The sequence below is a fragment of the Uranotaenia lowii genome, chromosome 3 (genome assembly GCF_029784155.1).
Source record: "Uranotaenia lowii strain MFRU-FL chromosome 3, ASM2978415v1, whole genome shotgun sequence".
In the NCBI taxonomy this organism is placed as follows: Eukaryota; Metazoa; Arthropoda; class Insecta; order Diptera; family Culicidae; genus Uranotaenia; species Uranotaenia lowii.
The window spans coordinates 219,904,813-219,922,941 of NC_073693.1; the positions used below are offsets into that span (position 1 = coordinate 219,904,813).

The following is an 18,129-nucleotide window of genomic DNA, read 5'->3' on the forward strand; positions in this document are numbered from 1 at the left end:
AAGGCATTTGGAGGATCAGACCGTTGAAAAATTAGAAATACCTGGAGAAACATACGTGTCCGTTTTACCCGACCTTTAAGTTTCCGTCTTACTCGACTTAGCAACATTTTTTTAAACGTTGTTTCTCAAGCTCGTTGACCAAAATTTGCTGAGTTTACTCCAGGTGGTCAATGAGAAGCATAATAAACATTCCATCGTTGAAAACCGATGAAATTTCCGATAATGTAGCGAGTTATGGAGTATTTTCTTAGTAGAGAAAATTACATCAAATGGTGCATCCTCAAAGTTTTTGTTTATTTTGTTTACTATTACGAGACCTTATTTGCTGTAAATCAACAATGGGTCTCGAAAGTGTTGATATACTTCGGCAAACATTTGCCCATCATTAGATTTGTGCCAAACATCGTAATTTTTGAAATGTTGTCCGTTTCACCCGATGTGTCCGTCTTACCCGACTTTCCTCTATAGAAGAATTATGCTTTAAGACCTACAATATCAGGTATGATTATAAGCAACATCTTGAAAAACTTCAGAGCGGTGGTGCTAGAAAATATCTACTACGACAAAATTGAAGTGAAACCGTGCAACCGTGGTAAAAACCTATAAACATTTAACAAAAAATTCTATTAGGGTTGGTAATGTATTTCAATTTTTTAATATTTATTTCAAATATTCATTTAATACGCGCAATCGTCAACTATGCAAAAATGAGGTGATTCCGTGCACCCATGGTGAAAAAATATTTCCATTTTATAACAAAAATATTATCGAATAAGTAACAAAATCATATCAAAAGAAAAAAGTTAAAAAAATAATGTTAAAAAAATGTCCCTTCGCTTGCGATGATCCAACTCCTAGTGACAAGAATTTGAAATATGTTTCGGCCTTATGATTATGTATTTTAATTTTTATTCCAGTCGGATTAAGTATTTGTACTGTAATGGCTGGCTTTTCACTGCGCTGCCGACCAGGGTGACTTAAAACTGTGATATGTTTACTCCAATCGAGATTGACGGTAAAGTAGTTAGATTCATTACCTCAAAATCAAAGCATTCCGGATGAGAAACACACAGCTTCGAAAGGGGGTTGAAGAAGCAAAACACAAAACAAACATAGAACATAAACAAAACGTACCTGATGTGGCGGCGGATATGGGGACCGATGATTCGGGGCCGAATTTGGCCCCGGCGGCGTCGGAGGATATCGCTGCTGCTGGTAGGGAGTATACTGCTGTTGCTGGGGGCCACCCGGTGGCGGCGGCGGCGGTCCTTGCCCGACCGAATGGGTTGGTGGCGGCGGGGGTGGACCACCACCTGTTGGTCCTCCGGGCGGTTGACTACCCGGGGGTGGTTGACTTCCGGGTTGTTGCTGTCCGCCGGGGGGTGGCGGTGGAGGACCACCACCAACTGGTTGTTGCTGGCTGCCTGGCCCAGCCGGTCCCGAAGCTTGAGTAGTAGGCGGCTGTTGAGGTGGCGGGGGGTAACTGCCAGGATTTTGCCCTGGAGGACCAGGAGGGAATGGTGATTGGCCACGTGCGCTGTTATTCTGCAAACCGTGCAAAGTGAGGTGAAGAAGGTGAGTTAGAGTTAGTGGACACACACAAACACAAAACACAGGATGGATGTGAATATTGTTGCTGTTATTTACGGTGTTAACACAAACGACATTTCAAAGATGGAAACAAACATACAAAATACATTTACAAAATTTCGTTAGTTTTGTAGGATATAATGACAATGTTTGAACAGGACATTATGTGCTTTTTTTAACAAAACATTTTCTCAACCTGAAAAAAAGATGCAAAGAATATTACGGTGAAAATTGGTTAGTTTTAACTTAATTTGTAAACACAGTAAGCTGTTGAAATTCGCAAATGAATATCGCGTGAAACAGACAATATTTTCTTGTGGCTAAAAAAGCGACATTCATATTGCTTACGGATCATCAGCCAGAAAATGTATCTGCAGGAGTGTCTGCATTCCATTTGAGTGGTAATCTATAAACAACGTTTAGGTAGTATCCAAAAAAAGCTTTAACTTTGTTAAAATGAGTATTCAATGTATACCCTTCGTCAGGGTGGATTTGATTTAAATCAAAGTGATTTAAATTATGATTTAAATCACGATTTAAATCACTTGATTTTGATCAGTGATTTAAATCAAAGTTCTTCAGTGAATAAAATACCTGAAATTTAGTGAGTATGGAATGGTTTTTGTTTCATTTGTCCACGTTTTTGCATCGAATCGGGAATAAAGAATTTTGTTTTTTTTTCTTGCTCTTTGTGATATTCCGAAAGTTGTGATTGACGAGGATGCCGAATGCTTGTCCACGTAGAATAGGGTTGGAGTTGGGATAATGTCCACATGGACATACTTCATAAATATCACTCAACTTTAAATCAATGAATATATTTTTATATGAAGTTGACATTGGCAAACAATGTCCGCTTAAGTCTACTCAAAATAATTGTTGTTCATTTCTTTCAAGCAAACTGAAATCAATTTTCTTTCCTTTTTTTATTAAATCATCTGATTTTTCATTTTTTTTTACTTGAATTTCAATGTTCAATGTTTTTAAAAGTTATGAATTGGAATTTATTCCATTTATTTGTTCTTTTGATTCCTCTGAACCAAGAGAAAAAGAAGGTTGATTGAGTGCTAAAATCTAACTCGTAGTCCGTCCATAAAAAGTGTTTGGTGAATTTCGATAATATTTTCATTCAGTAAAAGAATTGCCCATTTGTTAATGAAATTAACCGTTTTCATTAAAAAAAAATTTTGAAAATTTGTTTTCAAATTATAAAATTTGACGAGGACAGTGGAAAACATGCATAACAAAGGAGTAAGCTTACGAAGAAACTTAACAAAATTTTCCAAGACAACCGTCAATCGTTTCGAGGCGTTAGATACTAAATCGAAACGATGTGGATTTAATTTGAAAAGCATTGGTCTTTGATGAATGTTTAAAATCATGAATCATGAATGTTACACTTAAACAGCCTTTTGTTTGATGTTATCATCGACTTTTTTCGGCGAAAATAAAAACGAAATTACTTGCCAGTTGGTCCAAACGTTTCGAGCTACTTTTGGCGTTTCGCTCCTCCTCAGTGGGGGGGGTCCTTTTTGGGTTGCTCATTTTTTGTTTCACTCAGACTGTTGTACATTTTGTGGGTTCGTTCTTTTATAATTTTTGTAACAAGTTGTTGAGGATAGTTATTTATCTTTAAAATATTCTGTACTGTTCTTAGTGTTCCTTCTCTATAGTTCACATTAGACAATTTTAAAACTCTATCAACTAATGCTACCACTGTGTTAATTTTGTGTGAAAATGGACTTACAGATCCAAAATCCAAATATCGGCCTTTCTCGTCCTTCGGAAACCACTCTGTTGTAAAACTTTGCTGTTCCCGTCGAACGATCATATCCAGAAATTTGATTCTGCCATCCGTTTCGTGTTCAATAGCCAGATATTTTAAACAATACGATATTAATGTAGCCTTCCAATCTTTAAACAAAGTTAAGAACACTATTTTCACAAAAACTAAAGACAAAATACCAAAAGATAAAACAGCAAATGTGGTTTATAACATAAAATGTGGAGGATGTGAAAAATCCTACATTGGAGAAACAAGTCAATTCTTACATAAAAGATTGGAACAACATAAAAACGATGTTAAAAACAAAAAAATAGGAGGAACCGGACTTGCACAACATAGTATCGAGTACGGTCATGTTTTTGATTTTAAAAATACCAAAATTATAGAAAAAGTCTCAAAGTACAACACCAGAATCTGTGCAGAAATGTTTCACATCAAAATTAGGAGCGACAACGACGTTGTTAACAAACAGAAAGATTCAATTAACTTCAAATCAGCATACAACTCCATTTTACCAAAGATCAAGACACTGACAGATCAATGTAAACATAACATCAAAAACAAACAACAGACAGCGAATAACAGTACGACGATCGCTAGATAAAGTAAGATAATAAGTTCTTGTAAAATGGAAAATTATACTATTAATAAAATTAATTTTAAGGTCCACTGAGGAGGAGCGAAACGCCAAAAGTAGCTCGAAACGTTTGGACCAACTGGCAAGTAATTTCGTTTTTATTTTCGCCGAAAAAAGTCGATGATAACATCAAACAATTCATCGCGGCGATTAACCAGTTAATCAATTATACAGCCTTTATAAAGCTGAGTTTTATAACAACTCAGCTTTGCACATGATGGAAGAACCTTTGGATACTTAAATATTTCCCTTAAATGCAATTTAAGAACAAATCCTATTTAAATCAAAAAAATCTGATTTAAATCAAAAAAATCCGATTTAAATAAAAAAAATCTGATTTTTTTGATTTTTTTGAAAAAATTATTGATTTTTATCCACCCTGCCCTTCGTTAAAATTTAAAATCCAATCAATCAACCTCGACCTTGCAACCCTGTTCTGAAAGAAAGAATATTTAAAAACTTTTTCATGTCCAATCGATTCGACTCATAACGAAATTCGGCGTCAATCACCCTGCCAAGCTGATTTCCCGCAAGGTTCAATCGCAAACAAACGAGAGCCATCCGATTCATTCATTGAAATGGTTGGTTAAATGCAATAATAAAGACATTTTAGTAGCTGCAAAACACCCCCAACAGACGGTTACAGAATGACGACCTGTGAGTGAGGATGGTGTCGTTTCCAGCAGCAATAGTAGAGCACAAATGAGTAATCGCCATGGAAAAGTTACTCGTACCGGTGTCATCCAGTTTCAAAGAACCTTCTACTACATACTGGCAGCAAACCGGGATAAGTTGCATTTTCAAAGCGATGTTCATCTATTTTAGCTTTGCTACCGAGCATACGAAGCGACCGACGTGACAAAACACCAAGTATAGAAGGAGTGTCAACATACTCACTCATTTCGTTTGCTGGGTTTTATAACTTTCATATGTTATGTCACATTCATCGGTATAATTTATTCCTGTTTTGAGAGCTTTTCCCAGCGGAGATTTCCCTGAGTTCAGTCCACGGGACCATTCAAAAACTCTGTTAATAATCAAACATAATTTGATTTACCCCCTTACTACCATCGGCTGTTGTAGTAGTGCTTCCCGTTTCCAGGATTAAACTCCACTGATCCCGAGCACTCTTTTACCTAGTTTTATGATTTGATACTATCATTATTTTAAATGCTCCGCCATGTGCCAAAGTCAGACCTCATGCGGACAAATGGTAGATCAACTCCCAAACCCATGGCGTTCTATTCCGGTGCTAAAATGTCGAAGCTTCCATGGACCGGGACCGAATCTCGCTCTTCTAACGGCACCATAGGAGAAGCAAAAAAAAAAACGATATGATGCTTTATCTATTCGACGATTGTTTCATCCGTTTGGGGGTAACTCTTCAGGACCCACCTAAAAGTCCTCACCTAACAACGATTGAGGGGGCACTTTCCGGCTGAAACGAAACTGGATGAAGTGGATGGAAGTTTCGATTGCGGTGCACATTCTCTGTGTGTCAGGTTTATCAGCGCGTGAAACGTTTCTAGCCGAGGGATGAAGTAGCGGCAAAGTGCCGGAGAAACCCGTCGACCAACCAACTAGAATACAAGGACGAAGGGAAACCGGCGGAAGTTTCCGATGGTTGACAGTCGCCGAGAGGGTTGTGTAATTTTCCACCCTCGATTCTTCCGACACTGACGACTCTCGGCTGGCGTTGCTGCACCCAGGCTCTTGTTTTTCATTCACCCGAGAGTTCCAATCCTTCCCCGGTTTTCATACACGCAGCAGCTCTGCTGCTATGCACAGCCAGCTCTGAAACATCCACTCTCTGCATTTAATGGTTTCTGCCAACCCCTCTTCCATTCGGGAATATCCCTCCTATCCCGCGGCTGTGTGCTCTTTGTCTCCAGGACTTATCCCGACCGAGACTCGATGAATCCTCATCTGCACCCGAGTTGAATAGATAAATGATATATAATTTTTCCCTCGTTCCTCGGGATCCGAATTCAGCCAAACCAGCCCAACCACCCAACCAAAAACAAAAAAAAAACCTTAAACCGACAAGTGAAAGAGGACACCCAGAGAGCAGCACCCAGGGAAAATTCTGAAAACGTTTCGGCATACAATGTTTGTGAGTTGTGAGGTGTGCTCCCAACTGAACCCTCCTGTTCGACTAAAAACCAGTTAGTGTGTACTGTGCTGCAGCAGTGCTATTCTACACCGAGGGGTCCCAACAATTCAAAGTCACAGTTTCCATCCGTATATCCATCCACCACCCCCCTCCGGGTTGTGTCCTGAAAGAATCCTTTTTGCTTTAGCAGCGGCAAGAGCACCATAATTGTTGCTGCTGCTGTTGTTGTTGATAGCGCACACACGTGTCCGGGCATGGGACCGAGTGAATATGTGTACGTGCCTCCGGCACCCTCCCCGATTCGGCTTCATAGAAATGTGAACATTGCCGAGCACCAACCAATGGCACCGGTTCCATAGACATCTCTAGCTTGCTTCGCAATGGAAAATTCATAATACAAATAGGCTCTCACGATCGACTACTGACTGGGGCCAACAGCGGTTCCGGTAGGGTGGATATACCGGGACTTGGTGATTAATTTTTACTACAAGTTTTTCTGGGAAATCCTTTAGTATGGCTCCTGAGAGTAGTTACTGGGAAATTTCTTGGTTAAGAGCTTTGAAGGGCAATTCTGATGTATCTAAAGGGTGATATGGTCAAAATTTGGTCAATATCAACTTGACGTATTTCTTTCAATTTTGCATTTAAAAAACCTGAACACCCCTCATTTTGAAGGTGTGTGTGTAGAATGTTGCTCCTATTTTGATTTTGGAATTCAATCTTCAGTTGTCAAAATGCCGTCCAAGGAAGAAGAGCAGCGTATCAAAATTTTGCTCGCGCATCGCGAAAATCCGAGCTACTCGCACGCAAAGCTGGAAAAATCGCTAAAAGTTGCCAAATCAACCTGTACAAATGTAATTAAAGTGTTTGAGGAACGTTTGTCGACAGTCAGGAAGTCTGGATCGGGGGGAAATCGAAAACCGGGAGCCGCTGAGACGACAAAGAGAGTTGCCGGTAGTTTCAAGCGCAACCCTAAACTCTCTCTCCGAGATGCCGCAAATAAGCTGAGTGTATCGTCTACAACCGTGCATCGAGCCAAAAAACGAGCCCGACTATCGACTGACAAGAAGGTAGTGACTCCAAATCGCGATGATAAACAAAAAACGACGGCCAAAGCGCGATCCCGGAGGCTGTACCCGGCGATGCTGACGAAGTTTGACTGCGTGGTAATGGACGACGAAACCTACGTCAAAGCCGACTACAAGCAGCTTCCCGGACAGGAGTTTTATACGGCAAAAGGAAGGGGAAAGGTCGCGGATATTTTCAAGCACATGAAACTGTCAAAGTTCGCGAAGAAGTATCTGGTTTGGCAAGCCATCTGTACCTGTGGCTTGAAAAGCAGCATTTGCAGCATAAACGTCTGCTGCTTTTCCTGAAGAAACAACATGCAATAAAATGGATTAATCATGGGGTGGTCATTTTATTTATCACAAGGATGATCTGAGAAAAACTTAAAGGTTAGTAAAAAACACTATGTACAGATAATTCGTCATAAAAATAGGCAAATTATTTGGTTATTCAAGTCATTGTCGCTAACTGCATCAGCAAGAAATTTCTAACCTGCGAAGCCTCCCGTCTCTCATCTGAAAAATCGTTTAGTCATAGCGGTTTACAAATCGTGTTTTGATTTCAAATTCCAATTGCAAAAATGGCAAAAACAAATGTCTACCGAAATTGTCAGCAACTTTTGCTGACACTGATTGAATGCAAAAGCTGCATTCACTGATCGAATACAAAGAGCGAAAATCGCTATCGTAGCAGTCGAGCGAAACAAGTTTGTTCTGGTTCACGAATGAGCTTTCAACTGACTGACAGATATATCGACAAAGCTCGACGAAAGCATGAGAATGACTGAGCCGATCAGAAGCTTTTGAATTTGTTGACGTCTCGGCTCCATTCATGTCAGCTTGAGCTTTCTACACTGATAGAAATTCAAAGTCATTCTCATTCCGTGCTTTCAGAAAATTGCAGCACTGCTGTGTATCTTCTGAACAAAGCAGAAATAGGACAGGAACGCCAAATACCGGTAGAAATCTAACACGAATTCACAATAGCGATATCATATATAAAAGTTGTGGCTTTGATGGAATATCAAACTCATTCTTGAAAAAATGTGTGAGTAGAATCGAAAAACCCTTACTCTTCCTCTTCACTTTATCGATTCGTGCCGGATTATTCCCTATGTTTTGAAAAATCTTGCATGTTATACCGATACACAAGAATGATTAAAAGCTCACCGTCGAAAACTATCGTGGTATTGCAGTTCTCTCTGCAATACCCAAACTTTTTGAGAGTATTGTATACGATAAGATTTACCCGTGGATTGAAACGAAGACTTCGGACGTTCAACATGGTTTTCTTAAGAAACGCTCAACCGTAACGAACCTAACAGAGTTTAAATCGAGAACATCACAGTGGATGATGCAAGGTTTCTAAATTGACGCAATATACCCTGACATTTTTAAAGCCTTTGACGTAATCAATTTAAACGCTCTATTGTCAGTATTGTGCAAGAATGAGATAACTGGTTCATGTCTTCAATGGATTCGTTCATACCTGATCAAAACAACACAATACGACGTCAGACTGGAGAACGTGAGATCTAGTACTTTCTCAGTCAACAGTGATGTTCCACAAGGGAGTCACTTAAGATCCCTTCTTTTCATCGCTGGTATGAACGAACTTCCTGAAGTGCTGACCGTTGTTTGTTCTGGTTTATGCCGATGATTTAAAAAGATTTTTGCCTATTCGTCACCCGAATGATTGCGGGACTCTGCATAACGCCTTACACAGGTTCACAGAGTGTTGCAGTAGATTCGGCCTAAAGATCAATTCGAGGAATTGCCTGTGATGAAATTTTACTTCGAGATTGGAGTTCATACTCGCGCTATAACTCAAGGTCCGATCTTCTCTTTCAACGACTCCAGATCTGCTTCACCAATCGAGATGCATTGGTCGTTTAATCTTATTGGTAGTATTTCTGACGGAACGTCTGAAACTACTACATTGACTGGAAAGATTCCAGTAGCGCCAACAGCCGCGCTACTCCGAAGATTCCGACGACTTTCCCTATAAGATACACTGCGGAGAAGGTTATGTCTTATTCCAACAGCTTCTGTCTTAGTCAGCGGCACTACTCAAACACTCTCCGGGGTAATCCTATCTCATACAAGATATACTGAAGAGAAGGTTATGTCTTATTCCAATAGCTTCTGTCTTGTTAAGCGGCACTACTCAAATACTCTCCGGAGTAATCCTGTCTCAAATAGGGTACATCCATGGCATTTACTAAGTCATATTTGCCCTATTTTGTTGCTTAAACCGTGGGATCGGGCGCACTCTATGAAGACATAAGCTGAAGCTCTCACTATTTGCAAGGCAATCATCAACCGGGTAAACCCATCTTCGGCCTCTTTTTACAGGCACGCAAATAGCAAGTATAGATGTAGAGGCGTGCCCCTTCGAAACCTTGAAGAATTGAACACTGCGTGTTCCAAGAATCTAATCCGTGTCACCAAAACTGAATCCGATGATCCCTTGTTACTTTTTCTACATTATGTCTTAGCTGGTATTTTTTTTTTCAAAAAAATGAGCCTCGAACCGTAACGTAGTGCTCGACTGCCTAGTTCCAGACTGGAAAATATCTGGAGATCGGAAGTAACAAAACACGATATGATGGTTTTCTTTTATTAGTTGATCACCCAGGTTGTAAATTCTTTATACAGATTGCAATCCAAGGCGCGGCGAGCCACCGCGTCCCCCCAGTTTGCTACTCTGGGTTCCATGGGTGCAATTGGACGACTCATGATACTATGTACCCCTACGCCTAGTTCAACTGGGGCCTCTGGCCATATTTCCCATCCGGACTTGCAACAAAGGCTATACCCATGATGGGAGGACCATACTCGCGCAAAGCACTCCACGGCCATACTCATTTATTTATACTACACCAGCAATAGTCATCCACTCTGCTGTCACGATTCACGACTCACGGGTCAGCTATCCGTTCGCCGCTACTCGTGACTCGAGTCCCACATTCGGTCTCCTCGTGACTCAAGACCCTCTCACGCTCATCCTCTTGACACAATTTGAGACGTCTTTACCCGCCTTTCTTCGTGTCTTGAGGGCCCTCTTTCAGTACGTCTCTTGACCCAAATCGAGACGAGAGCTACTCGCCTCTCCTCGGGTCTGGAGATCTCCACACATCCAACTATTTCTCCGTCTCGACTCTTCGAGACTCATCCTGAGGCCCATCCACTGGGCGCCACATGTTACGGCACAAGGCCCCTCTGTCCGTCGTGAGTCGATCGTATCCGCGAATCGGGGCCAGGAACCTCCCCAAAAGGCAGATCGATCAAAACCCGCTCGAACATTTGGTCGTCACGCATATCAGGGTCGCAACTACCCGATACACGTTACGACCTCTCCCTCTTGCAACCGAGCACTAGTACCAAGGTACTCAGTCGCACCACGTTTGTGCCAGACTCGGCACACAGCTCGTCGGCGGGCTGGCTGCACCAAGTGTGACGTGTAGTTCTCTCGGCCGTACGCCTACAGGTGACAAGTCTGTAGACACGTTTCCACTCTGCACCACGGGAAGGTGGAACTACTTCGCAGATGGGTTAAAATGTCGTCAAGGTATAGAAGTGATACCTACCATGATGAAGATCAGCAAGATGCACCCTAAAAGATTTCCAGACGTAGTATCGACGTATTAATGGAAGATTTGAATAATTCGGATCAAAATCGCCGTCTGATCCTGAAAGTTGAACTTAAGAACTAGCCTCACAAAAACCAAAGGTTTCAACACCTTCCGTTAGAATAGATTGAAGATGCAGCTGACGTAGGAAAAATTTGTAGAATATCGTGTTTTCTACCGATAAACGGTTTGTGAAAAGACAGAACGACAAATTCTGGTTGTCAGAAAGTTCACGAACCTATGCAGGCGTATTTAAGGCCACCAAGCGACAGAACCTTACATTGTTGAAGTTCTGGGCCTGAATCATCCGTGCCTCTCTGGTTAAGATCAATCGAACACCCCGAAGAGGAGTAGATCAACCAATTTACGTATCGGGACTACGACTAGTTCTACGGCATGTCGTAGAACTGTGGACACGTCCCCATTTCGGTTTTAGCAAGATTTCGTATTGGCTCACAAAGCGTATAAACCCTAATTTTTGATTACAAAATATTTTCTGCTCTCGGATTGACCGGTAAGTTCACCTGATCTAAACCCTATGGACTTGGCTGTCTAGAATTTATAGAAGGCCGAAAAGTGCTCTACAACGCATCTAGCTTTCAACTGTCTCTATGAGATGTTTCACAGAACCGGAGCAAGTATTGACTCTTGCGGAAGACCCGATGAAACCTAATACCTCGCTGAGCGTATACTAGAGCTAGCTATAATGGAAGTCTCTTTCAAGTCTTTGGGGCCCAGTTATGACGGAATCTTCATTCAGATGGGCGGCGGCGCAATTATTGCATAACTGAAGCAGTTGAAGACGGTCCTCACGTCCAGGGTTACTTTTTTTGGTTAACTTAGTCCTGTTAAGCTACCGGAAATCAATGACTCTTCCTATGAAACATATGCATTCTTCTCTGGATCACCTTTATAACACCTTTTCAACTATATCCATGAGAAACATTGGAAGGTATGTCGAGGAGTCTATGGGGTTTTCCAGTATTGGAGAAAAGACCAGTGTCTGGTACTTCCATACCTTTGGGAAACTCTAGCCACTACGGAGTTCCGCAGTTACTTCAGGAATTCCATGATTCCGGCCTTTGCTGCAACGTTCGGAATATCCTCTGGCCCGAAGCACTCTTAGATCGGCAAGACTTGAAGATGTCTAGAAATTCCTCTACGGGTATCCACTCTATCTGGCTTGAATCTTAGTCACACCGGAATAGTGAAGGCTATCCGGTAACGCTGTGGGAACATCTCGTTTGTTATCTCTCTCAGTTTTAACGCATATTTCAGGCAGGGCACCCAAATCCTTATTTTGACCATGACAAACCTTGTAGGCGACTTCCAAGTACAGTCGTTGGAATCCTAGCAATGTTCTTGAACCGTGGCTTCCAACTCGTTTGGTTGGCCTACGGCAGATGGATCAGGCACCCGTAAAGGGCGACCGGCGCATCATACTTGAGGTATGCTATGTTGGCCTAGTATACGTGTTTTTTTTCACGGTAGCATGGAAGCAGTATTGACGAACTCCCAAAAGTACTGTGGCAAAAGTAATAATGGACCTCCCCTGCGAACAAATGCGTCTGAACTATCAATACAGGGATATTCCACTGTTAGAGTATCTCATTCCAGAACGACTATTTGGGAAACCTTCTGAAGAATGGTGTCAGTAACAAAAACACGCAAGGGAAGATTACAACAGGTCTTAAGCATCGGCACAGAAAATTGCTCCCGATGAATGCAACTTAAAAAAAATGTTCCCTCCACTCGATGCTCTTGTCTGTGCCACACACTTTGAGGTCTGTGAGAAAGATCTTCGAGGGAGATCAGACTGTACAAGTTTTATGAGACTTTATTTGGCGTTTCTACATAAAAAGGTCTTTGAATGACCAACACAAAGCGTAGTTTATTATTCTAAATATGGGATTTCAGATTTAACGAATTTCAAAACATGTTAAGGAGAAGAAGTCATCCAGGGAACTCGGGAACCTAAAAACCTGTTTTTGTACGCGACACTTGGAAAAACTTGTTAATTATTGCTCTGGCAATGATACAAACTACTGATATTAAAACAGATGTTCCTCAGGGTTTCATCTTATGACCAACAATCCTCTTAACATAATACCAAACCCAATTTTTGGGGCATTCAATATTCGGCAGATCAAGCTCCACTTGAACTAACTACCTTGCTCGATGCGCTTTTGCTCGACTCGTTCACAATGTCGTCCGGCATTCTCGCAACATGTCTTGCCCAGCGTATCCGGCCAGCCTTCACAACCTTCTGGATACTGGGTTCGCCGTAGAGTCGCGCGAGCTCGTGGTTCATCCTTCGCCTCCACACTCCGTTCTCCTGCACGCCGCCAAAGATGGTTCTTAACACTCGTCGCTCGAATACTCCGAGTGTACGCAGGTCCTTCTCGAGCAATATCTACGTCTCGTGCCCGTAGAAGACAACCGGTCTAGCGAGCGTCATGTACATGTTACACTTCGTGCAACGGCTAGATCTTCTAGACCGCAGTTGCTTGTGGAGTCCATAGTAGGCACGACTCCGGGTGATCATTCGTCGTCGGTTCTCACGGCTGGCGTCATTGTCTGCGGTCACCAGTGAGCCGAGACAGACAAGATCTTCGACTTTCTCAAGCTCATCACCGTCGATCGTGACCTTGTTATTACTGGAAAAGCGGGCTCTGACGGTCTCGGACTCGCAGGCCAGCATATACTTCGTCTTGCACGTAATAATCATCAACCCAATCCTTCCAGCTTCGTGTTTCAGTTTGCGGTAGATCCCCTTCACTTCGGCAGATGATCTGCCGGCTATGTTAATGTCGTCGACAAAGCAGATAAGTTGACTGGATCTGTTGAAAATCGTGCCCCGCATTTCGCCCACCGCTCGTCGAATAACACCTTCTAGCGCCACGTTGAACATCATGCAGGATGGACCATCGCCTTGTCGAAGCCTTTCTGCGATTCGAATGAACTCGACAATTCCAACAAAATTTGCACACAGCATTGCGTTCCATCCACCGTCGCCTTGATCAGTCTGATTAGCTTCCCAGAAAGCCGTTCTCGTCCATGATTTTCCATAGCTCGTCACGGTCGATCGTGTCGTATGCGGCTTTGAAGTCGATGAATAGATGGTGCGTAAGGACTTGGTCTTCACGGCATTTTGGAGGATTTGCCGTAATGTGAATATCTGGTCCGTCGTTGACCGTCCCTCCATGAAGCCTGCCTGATGACTTCCCACGAATCTGTTTGCTTGTGGCGTTAGGCGGCGGAGTAGGATTCGGGACAACACTTTGTAGGCGGCATTGAGGACAGTGATCGCTCGGTAGTTCTCACAGCCCAATCTGTCGCCTTTCTTGTAGATACGAAGTCCTTCCCATTTTTATAGGTTCAGCTGCGATGCCATCCTTTCCAGTCGACTTGTTGCTATTCAGCGAACGACTTCACTCATCGTTGAGAGTGGCTCCTCTACGACGTTGGCGATGTACCTTCCCCCACCGTCTTGGTCTTCTGCATGTGCGCCGTTCAGGTGTTCATCGAAGTGCTGCTTCTACCTTTTGATCACCTCACGATTGTCCGTCAGGCTGATGTCATGCTGAAGCAACTAGCAACGCGACCTACAACGCAACGTTCACACGACTAATCAGCTCTCATTTGATCTCCATGGAAATCGCGCAGACCTGTCATACTGGTCGCTTTGTATAGCGCGACCAATCTGATGCCAATGTGTTTTGTAGCGCGACTAGTAGGAAATCCAATAGGAATATTGTTTTTTCTCGATTTGAAGCAGTGATTCCGGGTTTTAAGCACGATAGTACGAAGATCTGTCCGAACTTGTGATAATAAACTTAAAAAATATCTTAATCGGCGAGAAAATTTTCATAAATTCTTAGTTCCGGCAAAAAAACAAAGAATTTTGTCTGTTCAAATTTCGGCATTCTTGCAATCCGGGTCGTGATTTGATGAGTTTTTGATGGCTCCCGAAAGAAAGGAGACGATTCAAAGCATTATCAGATGTAGAGAAGTGATGATTTGTAGGGAATTTCAAAGTGACAGGTCGCGCCAGCATGACATACCAATGCGTTGCAACGCAATCTTATTGGAACGTTGCGTTGTGTTGCGTTGCTAGTTGCTTCAGCATGACATCAGCCTCAGGATGCCTACGTCCTTATCCCGGCACGAATTTTAAGTAGTAATGTCTGACAAGGCTCAGTATAAAAGTTGGAAGATGTCTATCATTTAGGAGTGTAGTAATTCAGAGAATAGATGAAACAGGAAACATTCATAGGGGGCTTCATATTAATTGAGATGCTTATTTTTTTGGTTTTTAACCAAAAATATGTGAAGAAACTTAAATGATTTAATTGTATAAATACCAAGTTAAAAAAAATACGTCAACCTAGTGATAAACCTGACTGGTTACGAAAATGTTTGACATCCAAAACACGGTTACAACGTTACCCAACACTACAGAACAACATCACCGACAATTGGTCGTAAGTATGAATTTCCTAGTAAGCAAAACATTTTCCAAATATTCCTCGAAGCATCCACCCCACAATCAGCTCTCCTCCCAGTAGTTCCTCCTCCATACTTCCATTACAGAGCGTCGTTGTTGGTACCATTTACTACTGACGGCAGCAGTGCCAAGTCACAAAAGAAACGATTGCTTTTTGTGAGGCACCTTTACTTTTCGAAAAAGCCACCCACCAACCACCCCCAACTCGAAACCTTTGTACGTGTGCCAAAAACCTTCTCTCGTTTTCCAACAACCCAACACCCCTCTTTCCTAGCTTTCTTCGTTACGTGTGTATAACGTGAACATAAAAAGCTTCATCCTCCTGCTGTTCCTCCACCTTTTCCCTAGTTTTTCCGACACCGGGTTGCAGGATTTCGGTTTCCACCCGTATCAGGAGAAAAGTTGGTCCTTCGAACCGACCGAAAACAAAGTTCCCTCCACTTAGTCAGTGCCAGTGCTAGCGAGACCAATGCGAACAGAGGAAAATATCGATTTTTCCTCATCCTTTCATTCTACATGCTTTGTGCTGGCTGTTTGTGAGGTTGCTCCAGTGTCTGCGCCGTTGTCGTTGTGTTTGGACTGTTTCCCATCTCAGTCAGTTCGACTATCAGCCGTTATAGTAGTATTGGTGCTGTTTCCTGCAACCAACCAACTTTCGTTCGGGGAGTCTCTCTACACACTGGAACGAAACGTGAGCCTTAACAGCAGCAGCAGCAGCAGCAATAGCAATAAAATCAACAACAACAACAAACCGAGGGGTAAGCTACTAACACAACTACTAGGCACTAAGAGAGGACGGACGGTCGTCATCATCAAGAGCAGCAACCTAGAGCTGGAAGTAGCTGGAGGGGTCGTCCTCGCCGTGCATGGCATGGAAAATGAGATGAAAATATCGTTGCTGCTGCTGCTGCTGCCCTCGGAGGCAGAGTCGGATTCAGTCTATGGGGTTTGTCGACTATTTCTTCTAACATTTTCAGATTCAAATTTTATAAAGATAAAATTATTTTGAAAATGTACAATAAAAATCAGGACAGATTTTGAAACAAGCATAATAGTAATTCAAAATTGAAGCTCACTCTCATTTCAAATCGAAAAAAAAAAGAAAATCCGATTTCAAATAATTTATCTAGAATTCAAGATAAAACTGCAAAGCTAGATGTAATGTACTTGGACTTGACTCCGGTCTCTAACTTTTCTAGTACATTCTGAAAACGTTTTAAGGAGAAACTATCTCTTCAAATCCCAAAGTAGGCTCGAGAGAATGTAACCGAATGATACAGAAATACCGGCAAATCGGTACGGTAAAAAATACAGTTTGATCGGTAACTTTACAGGTGAGAACATTTAAAATTACCGGATGTCGGTAAAATTTACCTATATTTCGGTATCAGGGTGGCCAACGAGTATTCATTTTCAAATTTCCGGTTTTTTACCCAGTTTTCTCGATTGATGCTTTATGATTTTCTCCGGTTTAAGAGTACACAAATAAATAACTTTATCAGGAATTTTTACTTGAATGTCAAATAATTAGAATGACAACAGCTTCGCTTTTTGTTAAGGAATATCCTTTTTGGCTTTCTTACAGAAATGCATAGCGAACGGTCAGTTGGGGATATGATTAATTAAGGGTCCAAGACCCCACTCGACAAGTTACGATGATGTCCGTGGATTTGTATGTTCCATTGAAACGTTCTTACCACATTAGCTCCTATTCTAGGTTTTACGATTTTGATGAATTTAGTATTAAAAAATTGGATTTTTTTTCCTGTAGGTCATATCTTAAAACCAAAAAAAACAAAATTGTTTAAAATTGTTCTATTCCATAGTAAATATCAAGCCTACGTTGGCTCCAAAAAAAGGTAGCCGTTTGCTCAGCAGCAGTAGCCAGCAATCGAAAAAATAATTACGGAGGCGATCGAAAACCTGACAAAAAGTTCATCAAACAGCCGAGAATCGATCCCACGCCATCTAACATGAAAGTTTAGGAGGTTAACCCCTTGACCACTAGTGAGCGTCGAAAAATGTGGCTCTCAAACTTAAAGAGTTTGAAATATTTTGATAGTAAATGAACTCGTTGAATATCAGTTCGCTTATCCTCCAAAAAACGTACTGGCCATCTTTTATTATATTGAGTTTAGTAATTTTTGCTTTCGATTTTCTTCAATCATAATCATTTTTATAGATTAATTATATATAATTCAGAAATAAGGTATCCATCATTGTGTCATATGTCTCCAAAGAAAATTAACACTCTGTAAGTAAGCCTCTAATCCACTGTTAAGTGTATTAAATCGGGTTTTTTAATTTGGATTTGATAAAATATTGATTTTTATGTTGTTTTCGAATTGAATTACCTATTTCAATATCAATTTCTAATGCTACACTCAAGTCCGATATAAATTTCTACTGATCATTTTTTTTCAATTTTTACTCTTAAGATCTGAAAACACATTCTGCTGAATCTTATTTTTTTTAAGCATCTTGGAATTTTATTTCGATTCTCGTCTTGAATACAGTTTTTGGTTGGATAAATTAAAAATTGTTTTTTAAACTGCGTTTTTAGAGCCTGAGTTCTAGGCGCGGGATTCTGAATTTGACATAATAATCAAAATTCTGAGTCTGAATTTTCCATCTTCAAAAATATAAATCTTAACTTGAACTTTAAATTTAAAATCCTAATTAAAATTTTGGAAATTATTCCTAGGCTGAAACTGAAATTTTCAAATTGTAACTCATACACTTATGATCTGCATTTTTCATATGAATTCTCGGTCTAATGAATACGCAATTTTCTATG

The 18,129-nt window shown here is 41.3% G+C and overlaps 1 protein-coding gene across 2 annotated transcripts in view; it reads right to left on the bottom strand.

Moving 5' to 3' along the window:
• The window catches only part of LOC129750849 (trithorax group protein osa-like), a 340,339-nt gene that overhangs the window by 148,726 nt on the left and 173,484 nt on the right, over positions 1-18,129 (bottom strand). For both annotated transcript variants that reach the window (XM_055745953.1, XM_055745951.1), the window contains exon 3: positions 1,135-1,545. In XM_055745953.1, the coding sequence (XP_055601928.1) occupies positions 1,135-1,545 (411 nt within the window). The remainder of the gene's footprint in view (positions 1-1,134; positions 1,546-18,129) is intronic.